The 24,001-nt window shown below is 39.7% G+C and overlaps 2 protein-coding genes across 12 annotated transcripts in view; one reads left to right on the plus strand and one right to left on the minus strand.

Annotated features, from left to right (window-relative positions):
- The window catches only part of mapk10 (mitogen-activated protein kinase 10), a 54,779-nt gene extending 42,356 nt beyond the window's left edge, over nt 1-12,423 (plus strand). For 3 of the 7 annotated variants that reach the window (XM_084745315.1, XM_084745316.1, XM_084745312.1), the window contains exons 10-14: nt 1,660-1,784; nt 3,801-3,827; nt 4,842-4,905; nt 5,724-5,801; nt 10,604-12,423. In XM_084745315.1, the coding sequence (XP_084601441.1) occupies nt 1,660-1,784; nt 3,801-3,827; nt 4,842-4,905; nt 5,724-5,801; nt 10,604-10,746 (437 nt within the window). In that variant the 3' untranslated portion in view covers nt 10,747-12,423. Of the gene's footprint in view, nt 1-1,659; nt 1,785-3,800; nt 3,828-4,841; nt 4,906-5,723; nt 5,832-10,598 lie in introns of all 7 variants that reach the window. The other 4 variants (XM_084745319.1, XM_084745318.1, XM_084745317.1 and 1 more) reach the window with 4 other exon arrangements.
- Nucleotides 12,424-20,636: 8,213 nt separating this feature from the next.
- Nucleotides 20,637-24,001, minus strand: part of arhgap24 (Rho GTPase activating protein 24) — a 103,319-nt gene continuing 99,954 nt past the window's right edge. For all 5 annotated transcript variants that reach the window (XM_084745321.1, XM_084745322.1, XM_084745324.1 and 2 more), the window contains 2 exons: nt 21,863-23,051; nt 20,637-21,633 (listed from right to left, as the gene is read on the minus strand). In XM_084745321.1, the coding sequence (XP_084601447.1) occupies nt 21,369-21,633; nt 21,863-23,051 (1,454 nt within the window). In that variant the 3' untranslated portion in view covers nt 20,637-21,368. The remainder of the gene's footprint in view (nt 21,634-21,862; nt 23,052-24,001) is intronic.

The following is a 24,001-nucleotide window of genomic DNA, read 5'->3' on the forward strand; positions in this document are numbered from 1 at the left end:
TGAGGAGAAATGCAGACGGTGCGCTTGGCTCGTCTGTGTCTCTCTCTCTCTTCTCAGTCGTGTTTCTTCAGTCCTTCGCCGCTGTAGGGTTATTTATAGTGAGGTCAGTGTGTGTAGGAGAGGGACGGTGTGCGGTTCAAGGGTTCTCCATTTCAGATCAGTCCAAGACGGCCTGAGGGAAGAGAGACTGACCGACTGAGCTGACGCAGACAGCATTTATGTATGTTGAGAAGCCAAACATTTTAAAAATACAAAATGATGCCCTTATAAAAACTACATTTAGAGAGACGCCAGTGGGAGGAGATAATGTCTAAGATTTCATACAATATTTCAGACCACGTTGACTGACTCAACAATTTTGCATTGCATTACATAGAGTTTGCATTAAAGGGACATATTTTTTTTGGAGTGGCAGCAAAACGTATTTTAGCCACTTTACAAAAAGGCCCACCTAAAAAAAAAGTAGTACTGGCATTATATAAGCCAAATGTCTCTACAAACCAACAAAAAAACATTTTTATCTTGCAGAACACTGGAGTTGCTGGTCTATTGTCTCTCTGTCAGTTTGTTTGTATGTCACACAATAACACAGACAAAGTGACTGACTGAGGCAGCGGTAGACCAGCAACTCCTGTGTTCCTGAAGGTAAAATTACTGGTTTTGCAAAAGGAGCCTGGTTGCTTTGGAGAGAGTAATATTTTGCTTGTGTAACGTTTTCAGTGAGAAAAGTCTGTCTGACAGTAAGGTTAAGTGGTGAAAATATTCTTAATATAACCTACACTTGAACTGAGATTGATTTATTTAGTACATGTCGTTCTTACAGGTGCTGGAAATCCTTGAAAACACTTGAGTTTTAATGTAGTGTTTTCAATGTTTGAAAAGTGCCTCGATTCTCCAATGAAGTGCTTTGAACTGCAGTTGCATTACTTCATAATAAATTTCTAGCTGTCTGAATAGTTCGTGTTTTGGTTACAGAAATAAAATGAGTCAGATATTGGCTCAGCCCAGTTATGCAGGATGCCAAGTCTACATACAGGCAGGTGGCACATTTTGAAACATGATTTTTTTTTTGCGTTTACCTTTAACTCGTCACCCTTCTGTAGAATGCTATCACAAAACATAATTTTAGTTGTTTATAGCACAGTAACATTTGATTTAATGTGATGAAAAAGTGAAATTATCACTTTATATGCACTTAAATATGTAATTTGTTGTAAGTTGCCGGAAAAGCTTGAATTTAATTTGACTTTGGAAAAAGTGTAGAAACCCTGAGTGCATTATTTAGCTTCTACAGTGGTACTTGGATTTCAATGATGTCAAAAATGAAGAGAGATCTGTATGGTTTATGAAGTATTGCAGGCCCACATAATTCATGATAAAAACAGTCAAAATACTGTTTTCCAGAGCTCTGACTCTGTGAAAGTGGTCTGTTTATTTGCTAACCCACATGTGATTGAGGCTTTGTGAGATTCTGGTTTCCTTTGACAAGCTGCTGCTGTTTATTATTCTCTTTAATCCCTGCTGTTTCTCCCTCTCTCTCTGTCTGTCTTCCTCCCTCTCTGTCTTATTGTGTTCAAATCTGCCTTTGGCGTATTATATTTTCTTTCCTCGTGATCTCAACCAGATGTTTTGTTTTTGTTTGTTTGTTTTAAACCACAGCTAGCCAGGCCAGAGACCTGCTGTCTAAGATGCTGATCATCGATCCCGCTAAACGGATATCGGTGGACGAGGCCTTACAGCACCCCTACATCAACGTGTGGTATGATCCAGCTGAGGTGGAGGCGGTGAGTAGGCCTTTGCCAGAGCTGTATATTGATTACAATCCCAACCTCAGTCCTCTCCTCCCGTCTTTGAATGGTCAGCACTGTTTACTTTGTATTTGCATCGGCGGACAGAAAATATTGCTCATTTTATTCAGTGATTTATAACACAGAATTCAGTTTTTAGTAGATCTATATCAGTGAAAATTGCTGCATCAGTGCTTTTATGATTGTGTTTTAAATTTTTGGTTCGCATCCCATTTTCATTTTTCTCTCACTTATGGTTTTACACTTTATATCTGAGTTATAAAGATTTAAGATTTAGTAAAATAACCCTTTTTTTTTTTGCTATTCCAAAGATGAAGAAAGTCAGTTTTTGCTGCTACTTATAAAGGAGTGACTCAGTGCATTGTTCTGTATTTGTAATGTAATAGTGGTGGTGTTTCTGGTTGATTTGGTGAAGTCTTAATTTCTTCATCAGCGCCTCATTAGTATGAGGTGACAGTGAGATTGGGAAAAAGCCATCTGCAGCTCCATTAAGTTGAACAGATAGATACCACTTCTACTTGCAGCAATACACTAATGAGTGCATGACCAGCTGATGAATTTCAGCTTTATTCTTTGAACTGTGAAACATCCCGCTGGTTAATAGTAACACACCTCCATTGTAGTTTTTATTAAGTCATTTTCAGAGGGTTTTCATGACTGTGCACTTGTCTAAGTTGTCTAGTTGTTGATGGTTTTAAAGGGATAGTTTGGATTATTTGAAGTGGGGTTGTATGAAGCACTTAAACATAGTAAATGTGTTAAGTTGAGTAGATGCCGGTCAACACGCCCCCCTCCTCCCAGTTTGGAGAAGCAGAGACGAGTACCGGCACACAGTGTTGTGCAAGTTCATGCCTGGGACACTGAAGGCTATGCAATGACATCATACTAAAGTTTTTTGTATTAATTTGAAGGGTCAGGATTACTTATAACTACTGTAATTAACAGATCAAATTGAACTGCAAGGAGATGACGAGGGAAATAGGAAGAAGAGCTGAGTAAATATGATGCATATCTATCTGTCTGTGTCACTGTTAACAGAGACTCCAGCCTGCAGTGTAGCCCAGGTCTTCACACTTCATGCTGCATGATCGAAGAAATTTTTTATATCACGTCGACATTTCTGTCCACATTCAGACTCTCTGTCTCTCTCTGCTGTGAGTCAGCATCACACTTTTTTTTATATCAGCCGATGACGTGAGTGAGACATGAGCGCCGTGGAGCAACGTGCTGCTGTGGACAGGGTCAGCAGCAGAATATACTTTCACCATCTAAAAAAAAATCAATATTAGTTTAAGTGTATGTTATATTTGGAACTTTTTCACCACTTTACTTTGCCATCCGACGGCCTTTTCTGGTGTGAAACGGTCTTTATAGAAGCCAAATATCATGCTCTAGTCTAGAAGACTAGAAAAAAACAGTAATTTTTGCAGATCACAGGAGTTGCTGGTCTTCAGCTGCCTCAGTCTGTTTTGTTGTCACAGTTTGACTGTGATTGTTTAAAAGATTAGGTCAGATTTACTCACCAGTCAGTGGGAGACAAGCAGCTCCTGTGTTCTGCAAGGTAAAATAGCTGGAAAGAGCGATATCTGGCTTATAAAACTGCAGTTTCCCATCAGAAAAGGTTGTCAGCAAGGTAAAGCAGTGCAGATATTAAAAAATATATCATATAGTATTTTATAAGGTGAGCCTCAGGCTTCTAAAATTCATTTTGTTGCCGACCCTGTCCACAGCAGTTCATTGCTTAGCTTCCTACACCAGCACTCCTGCTGTTTCCCCAAACCGGGGATGTGCTGACCGCCATCTACTGTAGATAATACACTGACTAATGATATAAGTGCCTCAAACAAACCCACCTCAAGTATTCCGAACTATCCCTTTAATGATGATATTGTTGTTAGAGTTGATGTGGTTTGTATGATATGGCTGTGAATGGCATTTCAACACATTTTCTGCTGTTTTCCCTTTCTCTAATGTCATCTCATGCTGATGAAGGCCAGAGATCTCATCCAAATATCCATGGTAAATAACAACCGCCCTACATCAAAGAAAAGTATGCAGTGGGACCTTAATTTATCAAGAGTTCTTGGAGATTTTTATGACAAATAAAGACTCATAATATACATGTTTTAGAGAATAGAATACAGTCTGCATATGGCATTGCATTGACATGTCGTTAGTGTGTAGCTGCAGGTAAATGAGCTGCAGTTACGTCTGCAAGGCTGCATGTAAACAATATTTAGGACGTTAAGAAGACCTCCTCTGCTAGAAAAAGAGTTTAATACACTTTTGTATGAGGGAAGACCTCTCCCTTTTGTCTTCTGCTGAATGCTGACCTGTAACTGTCCCTCCAAGGTCATATGAGAGAGGCTTTATTATGGGTGGTCCTGTCACCTGCAGTGAGATTATGGTGTCAGAGTCTGGGGCAGGATCACTATGACGGAGCGATAAGAGGGGTTGGCTGGGCGCCAGACAGCATATTCGTGTCCCGTCAGACGAAATGACAATCCTATGGGAGAAGGACATAGACACTTTAGCTGGACAATGCGCCAGATTTGTTCTCGTCTCACTGTCTGTCAGTCGTCTAATCCTGATTTTCAAGGTCTGAAATATTTCAATGTGTGTGAGGACAAACAATGTATTGATATTTAAATTATGCCAATCAATCACCATTTTATGTGATTAAGGATAAACAAATTTTATTTTCCTTCATTTACATTATTTATTTTCTCCATAATCCACATGTGCTGCTGCTACTTCGTACCCCAGCATGTCTTTGTGTACATACAGTTCATGTTAATGATGTGTTTCTCATGTTCAGATATTTTTCTCATCTCGATAGTTAACAGTTTCATATTGCTAAATTTGATACATCATTATGTAAAACTGCAAAATCCTGTGTCTATTGTAAGTCTTTTATTCCACCTGGAGGTATCCAGTGATATCAGCCATATAAATGTCCTGTTCAGTGAATCTTGTTGACCGGATTGTTAAATCAAACTGTTTAGTAAAACGGTTGTGCTCTCTTCCCTTTAGCCTCCACCTCAGATCTATGACAAGCAGCTGGACGAAAGAGAACACTCCATTGATGAATGGAAAGGTGAGAAATTACTAGAAAAAAATAAATAGACACGATATCTTAACAGGAAATCACAGAAAAAGTGTCATCTGTCAATTCATCGATAAAACAGAATTTTAGCATCCACACAAAAGTTCAGGACTGTCAAAATTACTTGAGATTACTTTTCATCTTTTGATAAACTTGAATCTTTGAGTTTTAGAAACCCAAAAGATTCTGTATTTCAAAAACTGCTCACAGTGAACCGATTTGTCATTATTTGGGTGCTTGAAATTTAATGGTTGCAATTGGAAATATTAAAATATTAACAATTATTAACTTATTCACTGCATTGTTACAACAAGAGTTGTGGTGTTACGCTGAACACAAAAATGTTTTATTTTCTAAACATAAAACTGCAGCAGTTGCCTGTGTTTTAAGCACCTTATTATTTTCTTGTACACACACATTAGTAAAACTTAGTCAAAGCAACATTTATTTTTAGACTACAGGTGCATCATATTAGCAGACTTCCCAGGGAGCATTGTGTGTGAGTTGAAGCTCCCCTGTAAGCCTTCTTTATTATAGATTAACATGTTCAGTGGACTTTAGTCAGTTGGTTTTAGATTATTCAACCTAAGCTCAGACAGTTTACATTTTTAACTTGAGCCAGCTTAATTTTTTTTAAAGATTTTGTTAACAATATTTTTTTTAAGTTGGGAAATTGGTGTTTATGATATACAAGACACTGTTAGACAAAAATAAACATTTTCTGATATTTATATTTTAAACATATATGTTTTTTTCTGATGTCTTGTGTGTTGTCAGCGACTTTCTGAGCTAACTTTGCTTGTCTGCAGAACTAATCTACAAAGAGGTGATGAACTTTGAGGAGAGAACGAAGAATGGCGTTGTGAAGGGACAGCCTTCACCTTCAGGTACTCTCAGTGCATAACCCTAATCGCTCTGTAAGTGAATTTACTATAACCTTAATGGAGTTACTTGTAATTAGACAAACCCATTGTGTTGTTGACCATGTGTCTCTGTCCTGCATCTCCTGTTTTTGAACAAGTTCAGTGTTGTGTAGTGTTGTGCTCAGTGTATTTGTTAAATGACATTGCAGGACAGCTAATCAGTAACTGCTATGATTGCTTCTCAGTGCATAATATTTGATAGCAGATGATGTGTGTATTTTTATGATTGTGTGTATGTGTGTGTATATGTATAACATGTCATGACTTAAGATTTGGGTCCTTTGGGGTCTATCACAGGAAATTTCGGTCCTCAGCTGCAGCCGACATTGCTGACATTTCTGTTCTCTGCGTAGGATCAAAGCACATCAAGTGTTGTTCCCACAATTTGCCACAGAGAGGCAGTATGGAGTCACGTTAACGCAAGGACCAGGGCGTCCAAACTCCACTTTGATCCATGTGAAAAAGAGAACAAAAACTAGAACAAAAACAAACAAAAAAAGGTGCATTTTGAAAATTAGAAAAGCAATCTGAACCTAGATTTTACAGAGAAAGTAGTAGCTGCAGATCAGGAGAAGCAACTGCTGCATATGAATGTGAAGACAAATGAATGTGCATTAAAAATACAATGAAGTGAATAAAATGAAGACAATGTCTCTCACTATAACCTCCTTATGGACAAACCAGTGTAGAAAACGTTTATGAGCCTTCTGCTTTCCTCATCTCAGCCAAAAATAGCAACTGTTACAATGTTTAGTTTAAACAGCATAAACAGTTTCATCTGTCTGTTTACATCTCTTCAAGCAGAGTAAATATTAGACTTTAGACATTATAGTCAGCAAAGAGTTCATAGGATGAATTTAACACGTAAAACTGCATAACAGCTGCTTCCTCTTCTTCACTCTCTGCCACGTAATTTATCACCTCCGTCTTTCTCCTTTTTTTTTTTTTTTTGCCATCCAGTAGTAATTAAGCAGATGGACTGGTCCAGTGTCTGATGCTGAGTGTAGCAGACACGGTGCAATGCAGGAGCTGCAGACAGTACGGCAGTGTTTTACTGCTGCAGCAAAACAGAGAGCTGAGAGCACACATGATGCCTCAGTCACAACCGGGCGGGTCTGAGGGTTTTCTGTTGCTACGTGTGTGTCGGAGATTTTAACATCTTTGCACCAACAAAGATTACTTTAATCTGAAATTAGTTCCAAGGACTGAATTTTAAGTAATTCTTATCTAGTCCATCCACCACTCAAAACACTTTACATGTCATATTCACCCACCAGCAGCACACACATGGAACAGCCTTCAGAAGCAGCTTAGAGTTCAGTATCAGGTTTAAAATGAGTAAATCCATTTTGAAAATTAAGCAGAGCTCTGTTGCACAATTTAAAAGAAATCTGTTTATTAAATCTAAGTTTACTGATGTAAATTGAGTTTGATTAATATGGAAATGTTTGCTTACCCAAATTAAAAATGAATCTGATTGCTGTCTGGATTTAGTAAATATAAAAGAGGAGGAAAACTGTTAACTTTTAGCTGCTCTGTATTCCTCAACAAAACTTCACATTTTTTGCTAGCTAGCTAAAAAGTTTACAAAACCTTACGTTGTTACCTTGTAAAACGTAGCTAGTTAAAAAGTTTATGGAACTTTACATTGTTTGCTAGCTAATAAAAAAAAGTTTGTTAGCCTAAGTAGCCTACTTCTGATGGCAAAGAACGTGACCTAAAAGAGTTAAAAAGCATTTTTCATGTAATCTTGATTTTATCGGATCAACTGGAGTGAAACAAAGAGGGACGCATCATAAAACTCAAGTGGGTTGAGTTTGTCCCTGAACTTTCTTTGAAGACTAAACTGAGATTAAAAGAGAGATTTAAATTGATCTCTCTTAATTTTAAGCTGGTTTTAAAGTTTGATGCAACCTAATTTTCAGTTAAGACATGATTTAATCTGTCTTAAAAATCAGTCGTTGTTGGTGTTACCCTGGTTTAATGCTGTAGAGTTATTTCCAGGCCAGTGCTACAGTATTTTTTTTTTTTTTTTGCCTCACTCTATAGCCAAACATGAACCTTTAAAATCTCTGGAAATATCAAAAGATGGTAAAGTAGTTCACTGAGTGCAGAAGGCGGTTGTGCAGTGAGAGAACTGGTTTAGTGCCAAGCAGCACACACAAGAGTTATAATCCCTCATCACAGCCAGAGTTTCTTCCAAGATTAATTCATTTATTATTTAAAATCTTAATTAATCTCCTATTTTAGTAATCTTTCTTAAAATGACTTGTGTGGTTTTGTGTTCAAATCATCTTTCAAGATTTAGACTAGATTAGATTTGCATGGTGACTTTTAACAGATATTTCTGATGTATTTACTGTAAGTAAACTTAAAAGTGAAGTGGCTGCTGGAGTTAAAGCCGGCCATTAATCCTGCTTTGTTCTCTGTTTTATTTTGGGTCAGCTCAAGTGCCCACCAGTCTCCATTAAGCAATTACCTCCCACAGGGAGCAGACGCAAACAGCAGATTTATAGTTCGCCTGCACTGTACATGTCCTCTGCAGAAATTACAGGACAACCGCCTGGAAGTAAAAGTGTCTCTTTAAGCAAGTTCTTCATGTTGGCAAATACCTTTATATTCTAATCTTTATGCTTTTTAATCAGGCTTTTCTCTTCTAGCTCACATTGCAAAAGCAGCCTCATTCTTCTATTGATTAGCTCATAAACTTATCAAAGAGAGAGAACCCGCTCACTGAGGGTTTGATGAAAGTGCCATCCAAACCCACAGAAGCTGAGCAGCGTGGTTCTTTTGATGCCTCCTGTTCCTTCTTTTTTTTTTTTTTGAAAATCTCTGCCAGTCCAAGGGTCGTCCTCAGATCCACGCAACATTGAAGGGATGTGTCGGCCTCCAAACCTCCATTAATACTCAAAACCTTCCGCGTTTACGGACAAATCCCATCTGGGTCCAGAGAGAGTCGGTTTATGCAAGAAAACGATCAAACGGGGTCTTTAATGGAGTGTTAATCTCATTACTAACGACAAAGTAGCAGCTGAGTAGAGCGAATTAAGAGTTCTTTAATGAAATCTCAAAAAGTTTACTGCCGGCTGCCTCCACCTTTGACTTCAAAACTCGATCAATATGAGAAAATCGGATTGTTATTTAACAAAGGGTAAATGCCTGAGCAAAATCATTAAGGTGTTGCTTTCCACCAGGCCTGGACATAGCAGACCACTCTTGGGATACATAAATCGTAAATGTTGCCATACTGACACAATGTCATCAAAATGCAATGACTTACATAACTATAAAGTAGCTATTTGCTGGTATTTGCCAGTGAAAGTCAAAAACTCAGATCAAACTGTCAAAACCAGGCAGCGTTGATCAAATACTGATTAGTTGTAATATGAGAAAGATTGTGACCAGAAGGCCGCCATCTTGGGTCTGGTTTCCACTGGAGGCTCCAGAAATACAGGGACCAGAAGTCCTGGTTTGTCGGGGACCGTCCAGGTTTCAAGCTGGATGTCCCAAGTCCCGACAAATATCTATCTCTGCTCAGTGAGTCACATCACAAACACCTGAAACATCCGTGTCAGTCCCAGTAAATGAAACAACGACAGCTCTGCAATCGGACAGCTCTACCCCAGGAAATATCTGGATGCTTCAGATTTGATTTAGTGATGATTGTATCCAACCAACACTATTTTAGCAAAGACTCACATGTAGGCTATCTCACCTAAAAAAAAATAATGGTGCAGCTATCATGAGTCAGGAATAGCAGATATGTAAAGTAAAATATGGCGTTCGAACCGAAATTCTTATATGTGTAGATGTTTGTATGGTTCTACTGTGGTAGCCCGGTTTTGTTGTCAGGTGATTTAATGAAGGTAAACCCTGTGTGCGGCTGTGCATAACACTATCACAACATATCAGTTGTGCTGTATTCAGATGCTGCAGGAGAAGCTTTTCAGACAGAATAAAGGAACTGTGGACTGTAAGACATTTGCTCATTGATCATTGCAGACTGATTTGGGCTACTTACTTTAACCAATACGTTATTTTCATCCTCACTATTTTCAGATGCACCATAAGTCTGGAACAGAGCCTGTCAGTAGGTTCGCTAAACACTGAAATAACTGCCCCCCATCCTGATGAAAACGCCTGTGGCGCTTGCATAAACACATGCATGGATGTGCAGTACGCTTAAAGGTCGCGATTTGGGATTTTGGGAATATGGTCACACCAGACACAAACTCAGATCAAATATAGATCAATATTCTGTTCCTCCATTGCCTAAAATATTTACAGGAACATAATTTAGTGTACTGTTTAGCTGTAATATGAGAAAGTTACTCACCAGGCGGCCATGTTGAAAACAGCGTACACAGAGGGGATGTGGCGTGATTTCTTCAGGATGCAGTTACTCCACTATACCTTTACAGAGCAAATGGTTGTTTGCTCACATCCAGTGAGGCTGAATGTCATATTTTGCACCTTTAAGTGATTCTGATTCCACTCTTACGGATGAAACATGGCGGCCTTTGACGATCTTTCCTGTGAAACCCACTGGACCCAAACCTTCTCTTCCCCTGTCTCCTCACAGCCACACTGTGATTGTTTTGTCTCACAGGCGATGTTGTTGATGTTGTTGACGTCTCGATGTCATGGAACGAACTCAGCCACTCACAAAAATCTTTCTCCTCTGATTGGTTGTATTTCTGCGCCTGTGTTTGTCCAGGACTCTTTTACGTTGTAACCCCCTGCTGCTGTTGATTCCCTTAGCACAGGTGCAGCCGTGAACAGCAGCGAGAGCCTCCCTCCCTCCTCCTCCATCAACGACATCTCCTCCATGTCCACCGACCAGACCCTGGCATCAGACACTGACAGCAGCCTGGAGACCTCTGCAGGACCCCTGGGGTGTTGCAGGTGACTAGCCGCCTGCCTGCGCAACCCCATGTTCTTCCGACGGTGAAGAACCAGAAACGACCAACTGAAAATATATCTAAAAAAAAAAAAAGAGTAAAGATCAAAACGAATATATTAAGAACAAAAACATGAGAATCTGACATGATGAAATCTAAAGCCTGCGCATTGTCATTCAAAAACAGCGGTGGTATTTAAACTGAAGTAAATGAGCTGAGATATATGTTAATGATCCTCTAGTTGCTTTGCTTATATTACCCCACATATCTTGTATATGGCATCCAGACAAAAACGACCAAATGCTTAGACTTGCATCTCCTGTAAAAGTGCATATTGGCTGGCTGCTGGTCTCCCAAATCCTTACAAAAGCATTTATGCTCCAGTCATTGTGGCAAGGTGGGCTGCCATTTTGCTCATCACTACTTCTGTACAATATCATTCTCCTTACACCGTTTCCCCCCCTTTATCCAACCCTTACGTAACGATGACACTGCTGTATTTTAACCTCTAGGCTTCCCTGACACAACCCCCGATGTAAGGTTGCCTGATTCGTGTGTTTTTATGTGGTTACTCTGCAGGGATACGTAGTCGCTCCCACCCAGAGCGGCGCCCCCTGCGCCCCCTGTAAATACTGTAATTCTGTACAGCTGAAGGGCACACAGAGTGGGACTGACGGCCAGTACACTGGGAGTTTTTTTCTGACTAGCGCACCTTGCCACATCACTGCTTTCCACCTCAGTTGCCCCCCTGCCTATCGCTGTAGTCCTGCATGATTAGATTTAAAACAATGCTAATCTCACTGTATGCTAAAATGAGTCTGTATAGAGACTTTTGTTTATATACGATGTAAACTAACTCCAGACATGGGGGGGGTCTGGTCACAGGATAGAACTGTGTGTGTGTGTGTGTGTGTGTAAGAGAGTGTGCGTGTGTGCGTGTGTGTTTGTGAACCACAGGCAAGCCATTAAGACATTAAGTAAATGTCAGGGCTGAGTTCGGGACTTAAAGGGTCAGTACACTCAGTAGAGTGAATTATTTTGATTGTGCTCAGACTTTTTAAAGGTCTGATTTGTGTGTAATGTCCCTTTTATTTCTCCTGGCAGTGTATGATCGGTCCCTCCACCACCCCACGGGCTGGCCCACAGCCCTGCATGTCATTGTGTACCATTAACCCCTCATAGGCACGGGAGGTTGGTCTGTTTCACTGTGGCGTTACCACGGAGACTATTCTTATTTATTTGACTGAAACACAGAGGGCTTTTAGAAAGAGATACGAATGGTACAGTTGATAGTTTAAAGGCGGCTGATGAGTGTTAACCTCGTAGCAAAGTAAACTTGTGTATAACATTTCACTACACTGTTTAAAAGTTGAGAAAACTCTTCATTTCATGGCAGCTGACTTCACTAAATTTCTGAGTTCAAAGTAAAAATAAATTAGTTTTGACGACCTGCAATCTTTTGTTGACATAATTTACTCTTCATTTTTAGATAAACTTGATTTTTTTTAGTTTTAGGAACCCAAAAAATATCAAATAATTCAAAGTTTCTGGGCTAACTAACTTCTTATCTAGCTAGCAAACAACTCAAGACAGCTGGCTTCACTAAATCTTTGAAACAAACTGCTTTGGTTTGCTGAACTATAATTCTTTGTTGAGATAATTTACTTTTCCTCTTAAGATAAACTTGAATCGAAAATCGAATTGAAAAATCTGACTTTCAAAAACTGTTCGCAGTGAACCTGACTTGTCATTATTTGGGTGCTTCAGAAGTAAAATATTTCAATATTTAAAGCTGAAAATCTAATGAAGACTGTTGCCTTTGAAGAGTTTTCTCAACTTTTATTTACAGTGTACACAAAAACTCATGCCATAAATAAAACAGGAACTGGATAGAGGATTCCCAACAGTTATATTGATGACATTATTTCTTAGCTGGAAGAATTATTTATTGATTTATTTATTTTGATAGATGGAATCTGAATATGGCAAGTGCCTTTTGGAATGAAGCATTGCAAAGTGCAGAGCTTATATTATTTTTGGTATTTTTTCCTCTGCTTCTTCTTCTTCTTCTTCTTCTTCTTCTTTTTCTGCCTTAAAACTATCCAAACCCCCACAGGCCTAATTTGGTGGGAATATTTAAGAAAAAGATGATGTTGGTGCTTTAACTTTTGGTTTTAGCCAGTGACAGTGGAGTTTTGTGGTGTGAAATCAAACGGCTTTCCTCAGATTGTACGGCTTAAGGCATACTTATGCTTAATATGCTAATTTTACACAACATGAATGGTTTTCTGCCATTTTGCATATTGATTTCATTTAATTTTCACCTTCAAGCTGAATCAATCTCCATAAAATAGTGTGACCAGAGTTTCTCAAACTGGGACACCAGCACACACACAAATACTTACATGCATTGTTTGCATTTTACTGGCAAAGGCTTGGCAGCTCTATTTCTCTCTTTAAAATGAAAAAAAAAAAAGAACATGTACAGTATGTTTGTTACCCAGAACCAAGGCCACTTGATCTCCATCCCTTTGAAAACATAGTTTATCTTCACCACTCAAAACACTTTTAGCTACGGTTGTTAATATGCAATGGTTGATTGTAATACTATAGATTTTTCTCATGCTTTCATGCTCAAACTAGACACCAAGCAGGTGATTGATTAGCTGTTGATTTGTGTAAATATTATTTATGCTTAGTTAGAAAGGAATTCAGAAAGGAATTCTCATTATCTTGGTTTCCACTGCCATATTTCATGTTCTCATGCAGGTTTTGGTGGATTTACAGGCAAAGAACCTTTAACAAGAAATCAAATTTTATCAGTAAGCAAATACTTTCTGTTGGAATAATTCTGCTGGTGGGATTGAAAGACCTTTTAGGAACAGTGAGCCGTGTTTGTGTGAAGCAAAACAAACAGACTGCTTCTCACTTTACTTCAGAGCTGCAATGAATAACAATTACCTGATAATCAATTAATCATGTTTCGAGCAAAAAAGTCGCTTTGGGAAATTGTGATGAGCATTTTTCACAGTGTTTCGACATTTTATAGACTGAATAATGAATTGACGAATTGTGAAAGTAATTGGCAGAGTAATCGATACTGAAAGTACTGTTGCAGCCTTACTTCATCTGTCTTACTTTACCTGTCTCATGGTGTTTTATCACTTGACAATCAGGTAACATAGAAAAATGGTTTCTAGACAAAGGACACAATCAAGGATGCGTTCACTGTCCCTCAGTTAAACAAATGGGACATCTGTGTCTATTTCTAACACGTCAAAATCACCATTTACAACAATTATTATGAATATCAACACATTTCCTATTTATGGAACTTGCATGGCTCACACAGTAAGTCCACTAGTTTAGAATAAAGGTTCGATCTCAGTCATCATATTGTTAAAACATCCTTGAGTAGATGTGACGACTGCACAGGTCATTTTACAGTTAAAGCCTGGGTTACACCAACAAGGATTAATTTTAAACCCAATAATATCATAATTTTAAAGCTTAGCTAGCTAGCAAACAGCGTAATGTTTTGTCAAAATTTTTGCCAGCGAGCAAACAGATTCCATGTTTTATAAACGTTTTAGCTTGCTAGCTAACAATATAATGTTTGGTTAACTTCTTAGCTAGCTAACCAACAAATCTCACCTTTTATTTACTTTTGCTAGCTAGTAAACAATGTAACTTTTTGTTAACTTTTTACCTGGCTAGTAAACAGTGCAACATTTTGTTAAAATTTTAGCTTGCTAGGAAACAATATAACATTTTATTTACTTAACTTTTAAACCCAATAAAATAATCATTTTAAAGCTTAGCTAGCTAGCAAACGGTGTAATGTTTTGTCAAGTTTTTTGCTAGCAAGCAAACAGAGTCCATATTTTATAAACGTTTTAGCTTGCTAGCTAACAATGTAATGTTTGGTTAACTTCTTAGCTAGCTAACCAACAAATCTCACCTTTTATTAACTTTTGCTAGCTAGCAAACAGGGCAACATTTTGTTAAAGTTTTAGCTAGGTAGGAAAGATTGTAATGTTTTGTTAGGAATACAGAACATCTGAAAGTTAACAGTTTTCTAGTTTTACTAGTTTAGAACAAATTTTAGATTAAAGTAATCTTTGTTGGTGTGACCCAGTCTACTGTATCTCTGCTGCAGCGCAGTATTTTGTGCATGTAGTCTACTGAAAGCGCCGCTGTCGCTGTACATACAACGTCTCAAGATCCGTCCACCAAGATTATATCCACAACCTCGTCTAGCTACCTTGTTAACACTCGTTCTGCCTGTGGCTTGTGTACAGTGAACCACACACTTACAGACTTACAGTACCTTCACAGAGCTAAGAGAGGGTAACTGAGGGCGGCGTCTCCAGAATAAGCTATACGGCTAGCTTGGCTTTCTGTTCAGGGTCTGGCCAGGGCAATCCTTCAAAAACAGGGTGCAACTTTGAAATTCTTTGTGTTTTGATGAATTTCTCACTAAGGGGTCTATAATGTTTGAACAGACTCCTACAACACAAATACTCACAGTACTGTTGCGGTTACACTACAGGGCATTTTTAACCATCTCAACTACTTTATTGTTCTTTTCCTCTCTTTTACATGTTCTGGTCACTGAGTACAAATACTGAGATTCTTTTTTTTTTTCTGTCTCTGAATGTGTTTTTAAATAAAACATCCCTCCAGACAATTCTGTTATGATAATAAAAAAAAAGGTGCTTTTTGGAAGTAGAGATGATTCTAGCTGGGTTGTCAGCACTGAATGTAGAAAAGAATTGTTTCACCCACGTCATCGCTGCTCTGCTCCGTCATCAGTGTGTGCGTCTGTGTGAGACTTCAGAATAACCAGCATTGAACACAAACTGTCTGTAAGGTCGAATTTGGAAGAGGCGATCCGGTTTTTCCTTTCAATACACGATCAGGACTTTTGTGGGATTGCTTTACTTAAGAATGTTTGATGGAAGAGTCGGTGCAGTCATGTGTTTGGAAGTAGTTCATGTGCGTATTCATGTTCAGTCACTTAAAGCTTAGAATTAGAAATGTGTCGGCTACCAATCCTGCTCCTAATTTGTGTCACGAGGGACTTTAAATGATCTCTGGTGCAGCCAAATTCCTGTTCGTCAGCCGTTTACTTGGCTGACTCATCATGCAGCCATGATATTATTGCCAATATGAAGTTAGGATACATCTCGTACTCAGCTGTGCCAACATGAAATCTTTGGACTCAGTACTTGTGATCCCCACCATATTGATTTTCACCTCTTTTCTTTCAAGTCATATTGTAAATAACAACAATCCAACAATGCAATAACCACTTTATTGCACTCAGACAGGGAGGCAAGCTACTGCAAAAGGGGTCAGGTGATGCTAAAATGTTTAGAGTCTTAAATGTGGAACTCTACTCCGATGATGAAAAACCCTGTATAGCTCATCTGAATCAGGTGATGTTGTTCTTCGATTCTTTTACGATTCCTTCTCTTCTTCTTGTTTTCTTTTACTTCGTGCTGTTTTAATGAATCATTCTTTTTGACATTGTCAGGTTGAAGAAAAATGAAAAAAAAAAAAAAGAGAAATTGTATCTGTTTCACGCTGATCTCAAAAGCTTCAGGCTATAGCGTTTCAAATAAAGTCAAAAACAAATGCAAAAGAAAATGAAAAAAAATTACTGAAAGCTGTTACTGTAAACACAACATTTTAAAGGAACTGTGTATGTAAAAATAGTATATGTATGTGATTGAAAATAAACAAAACCTTTGATCTTGGATGACAGTGTACTTTTTTTTTTCTTTCACCTGCAGTGATTTGCAATTCAATGTGTTTGATTTCTGTGTGCCTGGAGTGTTTGTGTCTCAACAGGAACCATCTGTCCAAACTGTCACGGTGACGCAGACCCACCTACACACACACACACACACACACACACACACACACACACACACACACACACACACTCATTCAGCTTCAGCCTCTCTCAGCTCACAGTCTAAAGGCTGCCATACAAAAGCAAATGGTGGCGCGAGATGAAAGCAAGCGTTCTGACCTTTTCCCACTTCGGCGTTATTTTCACGTTAGAAGTGGGCAATACGATGGTATATACCATGAGATGATATACTTTATATATACCTTTATACTGTGGTAAAGTTCTGAGTGTGTAATGTAATAGCAGGCAAAGCCACAAGTCCCTGAGCAGGACTACTTTTTGTCAAGACCTGATTTGATCTGATTATCCTATTTTGATCTTTATTACCTTCAAAATAAAACGATACTCAGAGGGGATTTCTTCCGACAAAATCCTCTCAAATTGGACATCTGTGGTTTATTGTGGGGATCAATGACATGAAAAAATTGGGAACATCTGCGTTAGCAAATGAATCCACAACAATTGTGAGAAAAGGTGACAGAAATCGATGGTTCAGGCTTTTTAAATATGAGTATTTTCTGTTTCTGTCTGTATTATATTGTTGGTAAATTGAACATCTTTTAGTTTTGGGCTGTTTGTCGGATAATGATGAGCATTTTTCATGCTACAAACTACTAAACACTATTCATTTTCAATTGAAAAATAATCAGAATTGGTGCTAGTCCTAATATCCACTCACACATTTCAACTTATTTATAGATCCCAATTTTCAGCGTTACTTTAATGTATTATTTTCTATACTGTTAGATATTGTAATATATCTATTCTGTAGTGCAGTGGTTCCCAAACTGGGGGGTGGGCCCCCCTGGGGGGGCGCAGAGCCACTGTAAGGGGTGTGTGGAAGACCACGGGAGACATAAAGAATGAAACAAAGTTGAATCAATATGATCTATGTAGGGGAAACAAACAAATGAGTTTGCTAATTCTATCCTGTTAACCTTTATTTCACTAAAATCTAATGTTTGAATCCTTTTTGTATCAGTTCCATCCCCAATTATTGTTTATAATTGATCAAAATTGTGGGATGCAGGGCACAAACCCCTGCAAAAAGGGGTACGTGCCAGAAAAAGTTTGGGAACCACTGCTGTAGTGTAACCCAGTTTACCATCACAGATCAAAATGTTGCACCTTAAAGGCTTCAGAAAGTAAATAACAAAAGGAGACTCACATGAAAATGCAGTTTTATTCATATTAAGTCTTTTTTTTTTTAAAGTTCTTTTGTGTATCAAGTATCATGTCATGAAAATATTCCACTATCCCAGTCCTCCTCTCTCCGTCCGGCCCTGTGTCCATAATCTGCTCTTTTGTGTGGAATTCACAGAACGAGGTGCCGCTGTCAGCTCGGCTTAAGCCCATTACTTCCCGGTGAAGGGTGCAAAATGAGAAGCTCGGCCTCCCTCCTCCCTCCTTCACTTGTTCAGGCACCCCCCCCCCCCCCCCCCCCATCTCCATGTGCACATTCCAGATGTCCTGCATTGACCAGCAGCAGGTTAAGAAAAGGGACCTGGTGTTCAGAGGAAGAGTAGCCAGCAGCTCAGGTCTGTACTCAGATTTTGTACCCATTAGCAAATCCACATCAGGTGTAGACATTTTGGTTTACAGCTACAGAAATACACTTCAGTCACTTTACAGACATTCGTTTATTGTACACCGGCCCTCGTGGACTCATGCACCATCATGCACTCTCCGCTTGCTACTGAATCGAGCAACCAGGCTAGTTAATGTCCTCAATGTTGGCACACTTGATGCTGCAATCCCATTTATTTTCACAGTTATGACCCACAAACACAACTCGGTGTCGCTGCAGCTTCTTATTCTGTGCAGAAAACCAGTTGTGTCAGCTGGTGGATAAATTGTCACAAGACTACAGGAGAGTGTTTTTAAAGCTGGAATCTCATCTTCTCAGAGGCAGAGTGTCGACTGCATGTCTGTTAAAGGGATAGTCTGGATTATTTGAGGTGCTGTTGTATGAGGTACTCCTCGATAATCAGTGTATTATCTACAGTAGATGGTGGACGGCAAAACCACAGTTTGGAGAAGCTAAGCTGTGGACAGGGTCAGCAGCAAAACCTATTTTAGACACCTAAAAAGTCAGTATCAGTTTAATTGTACGTTATATTTAGAATGTTTTCATCACTTTACCTTTCTGTCAGAAAGCCAAATATCCCTCTCTCCAAACAAACCAGACTCCACTGGCAAAATCAGTCATTTTATCTCACAGAACACAGGAGCTGCTGATCTACTTTTGCTTCGATCACTTAGTTTGTTTGTGAGAAGGGAAGGGATGGGACATATTGGAAAACTTAGTGTACTTTGTTCTCTGTTATGCTTGTATATTTACTCACTGGTGCTGGTCATTGTACACTCATTTGGAATAATGCAATGTTGGGAAAAAAAAAGGAATAATTCTAAATACTTAAAGTGATATCAATTTTTTTAAGTGGCTAAAATACATTTTACTGTTGACTCTGTCCACGCCACTACATATATTGCTTTGGTTGCTTTGCCAACCTGCAACAACTGCAGATAATAAACTGAAAACCAATAAACATCTCACACAAACCCACTTCAAATAATCCGAACTACCCCTTTAATTTGCACACTTTGTCACCCGAAATTCTAAATTCATGACATTTTCGTTTTATCTGGGATTTACGACACTGACCCATCGTGCAAGTCTCAAAATTCACTTTTACGAGCTACAAAACATTCTTCAATCAGCATCAACTCAACACGTGCCATATCCGTCTGAATATGCGTCAAACCACAGTGCAGACTAATAAGTAGTGTCTACGATTATCTATAAAATATTTACAGTACAGGCTCTTTCTTATTTTTTTGGTCATGGGGTAAATGAAAACAGCACAGAAGCACAGGCACATATACATTATATTGTCCGATTCAAATGGCACACACATCGACCGACAGGACATTCAGTACCACCTTGCAGGGACTAAACAAACATGTAAGTGCAAGGAGAAGTCTTAATATAAAATATCACACATTGATAACTTTGTTTAAATATCAGATAAACATTTAAGTATTAGCTTTCATTTCTTTTTACATACATATGACAGTTTTTCTGCATTGTTTCCCTCTATGTACACGAGCAGATACAGAATTACACGGAACAATAAGATGGTTCTGGTTAGATTTTAAAGTGGATTGAGATGGGGAGAAGTTTTTTCATTGTCTTTATGTATCCAAGGCTGGTATTTTTTAACTTTTTTTTCTGAATACAACCTTTTTAAATGTTTTGACTTTCTTCCGATGTGCGTACGGAAGCTCTGAGAAGCAAACGAGAAAAAGTCAGAGATACTCTGATCTAAATTGTTTTTTGTTTTCCTGTGTTTATGACTTAAAAACAGTGAAAAAACAGGTTTTGCCAGGATAATCTTTTTAAGCTCCTTAACCATTTGTTCTTCATGAAACAGGTGGAAAAAAAGGTTTTGGAAGCAGACTTTTTTAGCCCAATATAAAAAAAAAAATCACAATTTGCTTCAGTCGGCTCCACAACATGTACAGTCTGCGACACACTTTGTCCTTAGAGCCTTGATCAGGTAAGGAAAATTTCCTCTCCAAAATTCTTTTAACAGGGAAAAAAAATGGAGGAAATCTCTGGGAGAGTTATAGAGGAGGGATCACTCTCCCAGGATGCAATAGAACAGAACAGCAAAGTCATAATAAATACAAAAATACATGTATAAAATACATGTCAAGATAATCCAGGAGGATGTTGAACAACTTCAGGTGTCATTTTTTTCTGAGTGTTTGTTGTTGTAATACTCATTTCCTCCACAGGAGGCTGAAGAGAGCCACAGCCTCATGTTGTGAAGAGGACTAAAGGCTAGTTATTGGGAGGCTGGTTAGAGTTTCCCCCTCTGTTTGTTGACATTTGTCACCGTCAGACATGTTTTTTGTTTACATTCTGTGTTGTGCACGTGGAAGGAAATTTCAACAGGGAAATTTCAACGACTCTGACTGGAACGCAGCGTAATTTCTCCATGCAACTCAAAACACAAGGTACACACTTTGTGTGTTAGCAAGTTATGTACCTTTACTGTCATGTGCATGAACTCCCCTGAAAAAAAAGATTTTTTTTTATCTACCAAAACTTTTAATTCCTCAACTGTTTCACAGATGAAAAAAAACAACATTTATTTAGGAACGCAAAAAGGCAAAAGCTTTTTTTCACCTGTCCTCAAGTCATCAACACAGGAGAGAAAACAATATAGATCAGACTTAAATCAATGGATCACCTTTTTTTTTTCTGCACTTGCCTCTCTGGGCTTCTGTAGATATTGCTCTCGGAGCTAAAGTAAAACAATAGTAGTACTGTGTATCATCATAGACTGTGGTGAACTGTGCCTTTACTCCACTTCCCTGTCAGATGAGTGATTCCCACCTCGGTTTCTGAGCAGGTTGTCTGTTGTCTGTGAGCTGTTTAAATAACACTGTATTTACAGATAATATCTGTATTTACAGATAATGTCAGTGTGACATCACTCCAGGTGATGTCTACATTTATACAGACGGCTGACATTATAGCCTTAAACCTCCTGTTTCTTAAATTAAAACATGCCGTTAACCTTTGCAGTGTCACTTCCCAACTTTCCCTCTACAACCAGCAGCCAAATCCTGTTTGGAGCCCTCGTAACGTTCACATCGTATAATGATAAACCATTTCCAGTCTTTCAGCCCAGCCTTCCCTCACTGTATCCAGATGGGGTTGTTGCGATCCGGTCGGCGGGGGTCTGTGGCTGCGGTGGTGCCGGTCGCAGTGAGGTCGCTAAACGTGGAGAAAAACTGTTCCATCTCTTTCTGCAGCATCTGATTCCGCCTCTCGGCGTCGTCCTTGGCGCGCTCGGCGTTCCGCAGCTTGATCTCCGCCATGGTGTACTTCTTCCGCTCCTGGTCCAGCTCCTCGTGGAGGCTCACCATCTCTGTCTCCAGCTCCAAGTTACGCTGCTCCAAGCTGCAAAAGAGGTCAGGTGGGTTAAGAGGAACGGGCAGGATTCACTGAACAGGTAATGACAAAACAAGAGGAAACAGCAAAAAGTTCAATAAATTACACACAGTGGCTTGAGTGATTGTTTCTCCACATATTTCCAAAGTTCTTAAAGCAAACTGGAGACGAGGGAAAATGCTAAAAACTAAGATGTAATTATTATTATTATTATTATTTTTTCACAGATGGATCGTACCTCTTTATCCTGGCCTCGTACTCGTTCTTCTGCTTGTGCATTTCCTGTTTAAGACTGGCCACTAAACTGTGCAGAGCGCTGTGGCTGCCCGGTCCGTTCCCGACAGCGAAACCTTCACTGTTATCGCTACTGCTGGTGCCCCGACTGCTCCGCCCTGCTCCGTCTCCGCTCCCCTCTCTGTTGCTGTTCCTGCCCTCCCCCTCTCCTCCTCCTCCCCCTGAATGAGGAGGCTCGCCGTCCTGCGTTGGTCCGTCCAGGTCTTCGTAGTGTCCCCCGTAGAAGTCCTGCTCGGGGCAGGTGGTGGTGGAGGAGCGACAGGAGGTGGAGTTGTCGGGGAGAGAGATTTCACAGGAGGAGGTGGACCAGGTGGCGCTGTCGACGCTCTGCTTGTCCTCGCAGCTGCTGTTCAGACACGTGTTGGTGATCTGGTTCTGCTGCTGCAGGTTCTGATGGTTTAACTGGACGTTGTCGTACGTGGACAGACGGTTCTGGTTGGTTATTTGATCCCCGTTGGAGCAGTCGCGCGTTTTGTTGTTTTCGCGTAACGTGACGCAGCCGTTTGGTACCCAAAGACCATTGCGGCTGTTTAGACTCCCCGTGACCACATCGGTGCTGGAAATGCCCATGCGTACGACTCCAGTCCCATTCCCTCCGGTGGTGTTCGCACTCGTCACGCCGCTGGTGCCCATTTTTGTGCCGGAGCCTTTGAGCGTCCCACTGCGCCGCACTGGTAAACTCCCACCGCCAGTCAGAGTCTGGTTCTTCTCTTGGCTGGGGTCTGAGGAGGGCGAGGAACTGAAAGAGCCGTTTGTAACAATCCCACTGCCTTTGCTGAAAGCTGGGTTCTTTTTAACCGTCAGCGGCGGGCTGCGGGTGATGTCAAATCGTCCGATAACACCATTACGAGGGCTGGCTGATCGTGGGGAGCCACTGTTGTCTACGTGTTGCCGGTGCGAAGGAGATTCAGGTGCTTCCCAAACACACTGCCGCACCACCTGCGTGTTGTTGTTCTCAGCGTTCTGAGACACCGTAGTGATGGCGGAGGTAGTTGTGGTGGCTTGTCGCCGCTGTAGCTCGATGTTGTTGTTGTTGACGAGCTCGAGCGCTGTGGGGCTGTCCTCATCCCGAGGGAACAGCACATCGTGCCGGCCAATCAGAACGGCCATGAGCTGCTGGACCAGAACAGTACCTGACGGCATGAGAGAAGAAATTATTATCTTTACTTTCAAAATGTTCAGTCAGTTAAAGTGCAACTTCAGTTTTGTTAAACTTGGACCTGATTTTTCCAGTCTGTCAAAGTGATGAAGTAATGGGGGCAGCAATTTTTGAAATTGGTCCAGTGTTGAGCAAGAGTGCTGCAAAGTACATCCACTAAAAGTGCTTGTTTTAGCCACTTTCAAGCTCAGGCAGTTATTACAAGTGTTCTCAAAGGAGGAGAAATTAGAGCTTCTCTAGCGAGTTAACTTTTTACCAGTGTGACATTTTTTTTAACCTTTTAACTAGCTAGCAAACAATGCAGTGTTTTGTTAAGGAATACAGAGCAGCCAAAAGTTCGCGGTTTCCTCACCTCTTTCATACTTACTAGGTCCTGACTGCACTCAAATACATTTTTATTTCTGCCTGGCGCAATCCAGGAGCTGATAATGTACTTGCTTCTGTTTGTTGAAGGACCTCTGTGATTCAAAGTTCCTGAAAAAACTTTTTTATGACTTTTATGCCTTTTTTTTATGGCTAGAGGTTTTATGTTTTCAGGTCATCCCATTCTTGTGAACACAATGTCTCAAGATTGCCTTTAGGGAATTTCTTCAAACTTTGCACAAATGTTCACTTAAACTAAAAGATGAAATTATAAGATTTTGGTGGCCAAAGGTCAAAGGTCACCTCACTAAACACTTTTTTTTTTTGCCATAGCCCAAGCACACACAAATGTCTAATAGGATAAGATGATGAGGTGATGATATTTTGTTTAAAAAAGGTCAAAGGTCAACTTCACCATGACATGTTAATGTTCAGCTCTCTATCAGTGTAAACTGTAACTTGACTGGTTGGTGGAAACATACAACTGTGAGGCAGTAATTCTGCTGTGTTTTATACGATCATTGACAACTGACGTCTCACTATTCTAAACTGGACTCTAGG

The sequence above is a fragment of the Lutjanus erythropterus genome, chromosome 20, assembly GCF_056507025.1.
Source record: "Lutjanus erythropterus isolate fLutEry1 chromosome 20, fLutEry1.hap2, whole genome shotgun sequence".
Taxonomy (NCBI): domain Eukaryota; kingdom Metazoa; phylum Chordata; class Actinopteri; order Lutjaniformes; family Lutjanidae; genus Lutjanus; species Lutjanus erythropterus.